The sequence below is a fragment of the Lipotes vexillifer genome, unplaced genomic scaffold (genome assembly GCF_000442215.2).
Source record: "Lipotes vexillifer unplaced genomic scaffold, Lipotes_vexillifer_v1.1 scaffold385, whole genome shotgun sequence".
Taxonomy (NCBI): domain Eukaryota; kingdom Metazoa; phylum Chordata; class Mammalia; order Artiodactyla; family Lipotidae; genus Lipotes; species Lipotes vexillifer.
The window spans coordinates 860,661-868,647 of record NW_006792323.1 but is presented as its reverse complement, the minus strand read 5'-3'; the positions used below and the strand labels follow the sequence as shown (position 1 = coordinate 868,647).

At 39.2% G+C, this 7,987-nt stretch overlaps 1 protein-coding gene across 1 annotated transcript in view; it reads right to left on the bottom strand.

The window, feature by feature from the left end:
* RARB (retinoic acid receptor beta) overlaps positions 1-872 on the bottom strand; it is a 445,056-nt gene extending 444,184 nt beyond the window's left edge. The window contains exon 1 of the mRNA XM_007465489.1: positions 695-872. Coding sequence (XP_007465551.1) covers positions 695-872 — 178 coding nt within the window. The remainder of the gene's footprint in view (positions 1-694) is intronic.
* Between the last annotated feature and the right edge of the window lie 7,115 nt (positions 873-7,987).

The following is a 7,987-nucleotide window of genomic DNA, read 5'->3' as shown; positions in this document are numbered from 1 at the left end:
GAAGAGCGTGCTGGCTACCACAGCCTGTCCTTAAATAGGCAGAACTATTTTTTTAAAAAATCCCATAATATGGGTGCTTTCTATGAATGAGTCATATCGGTCTTGAAGAATTCTAACTCGAAATACTTTTATCTTACAGTACCCAATATTTTAGAGAAGACTGGAGGTAGAAATGGCTGAAGGAGCCACAAGTGTTCAAGGACATTTAAAAAGCTTATGTGGTATGAACTGGTAGCAAAGATCCCTGGGAAGCTGAAAACAATTACAGATTCTATCTGTATCCAGGAAATGCATAAGAGATTCAAAAGAAGACCTCACAACCAAAATCGATGTTAAATTCAGGATTATCATTAGTGATTTCTATAGTAACATCTAATTCATTGCTCATGTTATTTATCAAGTGGACAATTTCTTCAGGTGTATTGATCACACCTCCTGATTAATATTTGTGTTTACATTTTATCTAATAGAACAAATTACCAGTGTGGTTTTGAACGGACCAAATTCTCAAATTCACCATTTATCTGGTTTCAAATTACCTTTCTGCTGATAGAACCAAAGGTACAGTTCCAGACCAAGAGAAACTGGCACCCAACGAAATGAGAACTCACCCAGGATATGAACCATTGTGTTTTCTCAGGTCCATTAAGCCAATCAAGCAAGAGAAAAGAGAGAAAATTCAAATGGTACTTACTTGCAGGTGATGGGGTGCTACATCCACTCGGCGGAGGATGGCTGTGGAGGCCATGGTGGGGAGGCAGGGAAAGTCCGCCAATGACTGGTGGGAAGAGTAATGGGTAGGGTGCGGCGGGATAGTGAGTCATGTGCCCGTTCACCGCCGGGACGTGACATGCGTGGCTACTGGTGGTCATGTTTTGGGCTTCACAGAATGAAAGGTGCTCTGGGGCAGGAACACATCACTCCAGGCCTTGCACCAAAGTGGGGTAGGTCAGTTCAGAGAGAGAGTGGAGTCTGAGCTGTGTTCTGGGCCAAAGGCAAGAAGGCTCATCAGATGCCCTTGCTTCTTCCCAGCCTGTTTTTTCCACCTCTCATTTTGCTGTGCTGATGACAGGAGGGGTGGCTTTTTTGTTCAGCTTCTCAGTTGAAGGCTGGGAAATGCTATCACTTTAAAAGTCCAGAGCTGCTAATCCTGTAAGAAAAAAATATACACACATATATCTCACAGGACAAAAAATATTTTCTTCTTTATCAAGTTATTATCTGAAAAATCTCTAATATTAATCTGGGACTCCTAATTCCCAGTTGTTCCCCTACACTCACTACCTTAATTTTCTTAAATTCTCACATTCTAATATAGAATAAAACTTCTACACAATTTCAAAATAACCCTGTCTGATTAAGTAACACCCCTCCCCCAACCCTGTCGTTCCCCCTATCCCCCGTATTCCTCCCCAACTTCACTTTCCTCCAGGCACTTAACTGCATCCATTACACATGGCAGTGTTTGTTTATTTCCATCTCCCCCATTAGAATGTGCTCACCAGGAGGGCACAGCTTTTCTCTGTTTTGTAAACAGCTATGCTTCTATAAGAGTACCTAACAGGCAATAGAATCTCAATAAATATTTGTTGAATGAATGAATGAATGAAATTTGTTTCTTGCTTCTTTTAGAGAAATTTATTGTTTAATGTTGTCCTAACCTATGTGCTTACAAGACTTGGGACTTTCCAACTTCGGATTTTATGCAGCTGTTTGGAATAACCCACTCAACAAGATAAATATAATTGTGAGGGAAAATTATAACCTAATGAAAGGTAGGGAAGAGACACAGCCATTAAAGATCAGTGGAATACTTTACATCAGCTCCTTACTGTCAAACAGTATACCCCCTTCTTGTGAGAGCAACATCCATCCTTTGGTCTCCGTTCAATCATCCACACATCCATCAAATCCTAACGTGCCATTATGTCCAGGTGCTGATATAGGGCACTGGAGGTACACAGCGTCGGACAATGCTACTGTGGTTCCTGCCCTCATGAAGTTTCTAGCTTTAACAGCTAACTGAGGTCATATTGTTAAGGAGGGTTCAACTGCCCTGTTGTCCAGGAAGGACATTCCAGGGATACTCAGCACTTAGAATTCCTTGACACTGAAATAGATTCTAGGGTAGGCTGACAGTGGACCAATATTCACTAAAATTCCCAAACTCTGGTGCTCACTGAATGGCAAGCCCTGAATGTTAACCCATCTGGCATGAAACAAGAACAAGATCTCAAGGCCAGCATAGAGTGGAGGTTAAGAGCATGATACCAGAGCCAGACCACCTAGGTGCAAATCATGTTTCCGCCCCCTTGGGCAATTATCTTACCCCTCAATAGTTTTTATCATAAAATCTGGGTAATAGTAGAATTTATTTTAGAGGGGTGTTGTGAGGATTAAATGAGATAATGAGGTAATACCAAGAGAAGAACAGTGCCTGGTACAGAGTAAATACCAGGTAAATAGTAAACATTAGGCAAGTTTGCCATTACTGTATGTGTCGCCCCATCAAATGATATGTTTCTGAAAACCCAGCATGCTGGAATGAACTAGTGGCTTTGGGGACAGGACAGGGAGGAGACCACATCACAGTAGTCCTGGGAAAAGAACATGAGGACTAAAACGTTTGTCATGGAAATAAAGGAGTAAAGGCAGGATGCAGGTGAAGCTGAGGACAAAGACTCGTTAAGGCTTACTGACTTCTCAGTTTGGTTTCTGCAAACCCGAAAAAGTTCTGATCAATAATAACTTCCATTTATTTGTTTACCACGTGTCAGTCACTTCACTTGTGAGCTCTAAGTTCTAGCCCGTAGAACAGCCCTAGGAGGCAGTTGTCATGATCCGTATTTTCCAGATAAGAAAACTAAGTCTCAGTGAGTTTAGGTGACTTAGTCCTAATGTCAGAGGATCGGCCTGTGGCTAAGACAGAATCTGCACCGAGATCTGGCTGGTTCTACCATCTCTGCTCTTTCTCCTCGGCCACGCTGTGCTCACATATACTGAGTGCCTGCATTGTTCTAACTGTCCCTACAGAACAAAAGGTCCATGCGCAGTTGCGATGGGAGCGGTTGTCCTCACTCAGATGACCTTCTCCCCTTGATGCCTGGAGTGTTCATATGAAACCTGAACATCGTCAACAGGGAGACCGTGTGGTCCCAGGCTCCCCTGGACTCCCCCGAGTCTTCCAAAGGAGACTGCATTCCCGGCTGACTTATATCACACACTAAACTCCAAAAGTGATGTCCCTCAAGGTATCAATGTCCTTTTCAAACTCAAAAGGCAACTTGTTTCTCTGATGAAAAGAAAGTAAATGGACTATGAGAGGTGAATGTTTTCAGTGCTTTCCCTTCTAAAAATCACAGACCATCTAATATGTTGAACACTTTATTTTGTAGTTTGTAGTAAATTAATTAGAAAATAAACAACGGCACTGAGTATTTGCTGTGTTTCCACTCAATTTGATTTTTAAATCACACAGACAAAGCCCAGCATTGTTATAAATGGGCTTTTCTATTTCCATTAGACAAACTACCTCATTAACTGGTGAAGCTGACAGTTCAGCAAACCTGCCCCCCCAGGGCACAATTCTTAGATTTTTAAAGCTGTTTGTTTGTTTTACCAACCAGGGACTATTTCTATCCTTAGTAATCCTTCATTTCTCTTTGCTTTCAAACACCACAGATTTTCCGTATCCTGTCTCTCTCGTTGAAAAAGGTCAGGTATTATGCCTAGCATCTTAAAAAATAAAAATAAAAAAATAAAAACCTACTTATAAGAAAAAAGATCAATGTGCCAGGAAAATCCTGTTATGTTGGTGGAAAATTGTCTGAACAGTCACTGGGTCTGTGTTCACATACGTGACTGATTAAGGCTATTCCTGGAAGCAGAGAATTTCCTTTGTTTCAAGCTTTTAGGAAAAAGATGGTCACTGGTATTAGCAGTGCTTTTTTTCTTCACGCCTGATTTGAGTTTGGGCTCATTTGGGTTTTTTTTTTTTTTCGCACCACCTGAGGCAAAGCAAACAGGAGCTGGGGTGGCAGAGGGGAAGGAAGTGGGGACTGCATCAGGGGGTCTTGGATCTAAAACCCATGAGATTCCCTGGTTGTCAGTTTCATCATCTGTGAAAGGGGTCAAGAGAAGTAGGTTCTAAATCACGTTTCTTAAATTGTGTTACCCAGAAAACAAATGTTTTACATGAAGACATTAAATGAAACATAAAAGGTGAAAATGATATTTTAGAGGAGAAAATTAAAAAGACAGGACTTTAGATAACTGTCTGCATTACTGACGTTGTTATGCAATAATCCGTCTCTGATAAATAAATGGTGGAATGGCAGGAGGTATCATGAAAGTTCTACCCACCAGCCACCGGGATGACACGTGCCAGGGAGGGGCAGGGGTCCTGGGGACAGTTAATCTTTATGTCTGTATCTGTGAGATCTTATTATTAATACAACACACTATATTTGCTTTGGTGTAATTTGTTACTATTTGTGTTCAGCTAAAAAGTTTTTTAAAAATTACATTTTAATCATTGCTTGTCACACAATTTACTGGAAGTTGCTTTTGTATGTATTTAAGCTTAAATTTGCATGCAAGCTTCCAAGCTTATATTTCAAAACATTTAAAAGTTATTTTATATAAACATGATACTTACATATGACTTTTAAAAGTCAGATAGTTCTTCTAGACCAGTGGTTCTCAAAGCACAGTCCCTAAACCAGCACATCAGCATCACCCAGAAACTTACTGGAAATGCAGGTTTTCCAGGCCCCACCCAAGATCTACAGAGTCGAAAAGTCTGAGGTGCTATCTGTATCCTAACAAGCCCTCCAGATGATTCTGATGCAGCTAAAATCTGAAAACCACTGCTCTAGACATGAGGTTGGCCAATTTCTTGTGTAAAGAAAGTAAATATTTTAGATTGCAGGCCATACAGTCTCTGTCACAACCACTCAGCTCTGCTTTTGTACTGACTTCTTGTGGCACAAAAGCAGCCACAGACAATCCATAAACAAATGGGCGTGGCTGTGTTCCAATAAATCATTATTTACCAAAACAGGCAGCTGGCTGAATTTGGCCCATGGGCCACAGCTTGCTGACCCCTGCTTTAGATTAATAGAGAAAGAGCAGCCCATTTTCTCCATCCTTAAACTCCCGTCCGTAGCAGCAACTGCTCGAAACTATTTTGGCTGGGCTTTTTTCTGTTACTTACATTTCTAGATAATGTACTTAGACTATTTTTTTGTAATTTTGTAAAATTTTCTTTATTATCTATTGGTTTCTACAATACATATGATTTTGTTCTCTTAGGCTATTGCCCACACATACAAAACTCTCCCTCCTCTCTTACTCTTAAAATAATTTCATCACAGTTCTAAAAGTGAAAATTATTTACATTTACTACGACTGGATTATATTGTTACAGCTGAGTCACATAATGTGCTATACTTACAGTACTTTCCTTATAAAATTTTTTGTTTTTCTGGAGTTAATAATTGCTTTGTTTATATAATTTGATTACTTTTCTTTGTATCTATGAATTCTTTCCCAATTCTCGGACAGTTTTGTCAGACATGTCATATGACATATGGGTTCCACTGTTGGAGACATTTCTCCTGTTCCAGGGCTGACTGGCTGCTTTCCTAGCCTCAGACATTGATATAACTAGGACTTTCTATTATCACCTTCCTATTTTTTTTTCGGAACACCTATTTCTTAGAGCTCATGTCTTCCTCTTTCTCGGTTTACTTCTTCATCTGGGTGGCTTTTGCCCCAAGATATTTCTGAGAAATGGTGCATGAGAAGTAAATGTTTTCATTCTTTGCATGTATTAAAATATTTTGATGCTATACTTCACATTTATTTGATAGTTTGGCTAGGTATAAAATTGTGCATTGGAAATAACTTTTTAAATTAGAGCTTTAAGTATGTTGCACTAGTTTTCAAGCTTTTCACATTGCTTTGGAAATTTCTAATACTCTCCTTATTTCAGATCTTTTATATGTGATATATTTCCTTTTTAGAAGCCTTTATAATCTTCTTTTTATCCCCTAAGGATCTTTTTTCCTACACTGTGCTAGGCACTTGGTAGAGGTCTTCAATCTCATGATCCATGTTCTTCTGTTAGGAAAAAATTTATTTTATGCTTCCTTTAATAATATCTTCCTTGACATATTTTTTTCCTCTCCATTTGGAAGTCTTATTATTTAGATAGTGGGCCTTCTGAATTAATTCTCTAATTTTCTTTTCTTTCATATTCTACTTCTTCATCCACTTGTTCTACTTTCTGCAAGATATCCTCACTGTAGACTTCCAACTGTTCTATTGAATTTTATATTTATACTACCATATTTTTAACATCCAAGAATTTTTCGTGTTTTTTCTTCTTTATACATTCTGGGATTTTTTGTCATGAATGTCTTATCTTTTCTGAGTACCTTTTACAGTATTAAGAATATTTTTTACTGTCTTATTCTGCTCTCTACATTGACTATGTTTCTTTTCACTTTTTCCCGTTTTGTTATTTTTTTAAATACAACATGCATTTCTCAGTTGTATTGTCTGCCCAATTCTAGCACTGCCCATTTATATCTAAAAGGGAAAACTTATTGCAAGGTTCATTTTCATGAGCAAACATGTCAAATGGGTGAGTTTCATGAAAAAGTGATCAAACTGGGACATTTCTTTGTGGGACTTCCCAAATATTACGTTTATAGGCTTTTTATCTGGGGCTTGAAAGGTTGCAAAATATGCCACTTCAAAATATGATTGTAGGAGTTCAGGGCATGCCACCTCAAATAAGCTGCTTTGGTATATTGATTACTTTGAGTTGCAGACACTAGAAAAACAGTAAAATCAGGAGAGGCTTTCGCTGAACCCTCCTTATCTGCCTAAAGACAGATCCTTCAAAAGGAAAATGAATGTCATAAATCCCCTCCCTGGGAGTTTCATCAGCCATCAAGGATTGACTCTTATCACAGGAGAGGAGAGAGGAGTCAATACCACACCCAGACAGACTTTGTCAAAGACTATCATACCTGCCATTATTCTGCTAAGGGCTTGTTCATCGTTCTTAAAAGTCATTTATTGTCCCATAAGAGGCACCCCTCCCCTTTTCCCTATTAAGATGGTGTTTAGTCCTGAATTCTAAGCCACCTCAGAGCGTTACTCAATTTTTCCTCTGGCTATCTCCCGTGAGGTATACATGTTAATAAACTTTTGTTGGTTTTCTCTTGTTACTCTGTCATTTATTACAGGGGTCTCAGCCAAGAACTCAGAAGGGTAGAGGAAAAAGTATTTTTCCTCCCCTAGAGGCTCTTTGGTAACTTCATCGAGAAATCCTCTAAATTGTGCCCAGGATGGAGAGGAAAGGAAAAGCCTTACTGAAAAGCCACCTGGTAGTTGCATGGAGAAAAGAAGCCAGGGCTGCTGATGCGCTTACTATTAAATATAGTAAATATATTTAAATAGTTAAATATACAGTCTTTCACTTCTTCCTCCTGTTTTCAGCCTAACAGCACCTCTCCACTCCACATTTATGCCTGGTATCCAGAACACAGTAACCTCTCTAGTTCTATTTTCTTCAAAGAATAGACTTACCTTTCCTACCAAGATAAGGTTAAAGTAATCACCAGGATGTAAAAGGGAGAGGAGCAGATTTAACTGCCCCTTGTTCAGAAGTTCAACCTATCTTTGTATTCAGTCATCACTTTCATCTTTCCAGGTATCTGGTGCCTCTACGCTCTGGGACTGTCCAAAAAACTACAGCTTGTATCTCCTTGCTTCTTTGCATCTCCTTCTTTAGGCACTTAGCAGTCTGCTTTCTATCCTTTGCTAATTTATTCACTACTGCCTATCTACTTTCCATCTTCAAAAAACTTGCTGCCATTTCTTGTCTGCAGTCAGCATCACTCATGTTCTTGCTCACTTTAATGGCGTATACTTTTTACATCCATGACTATCATTTTAGTAAAGATTTGGGAAA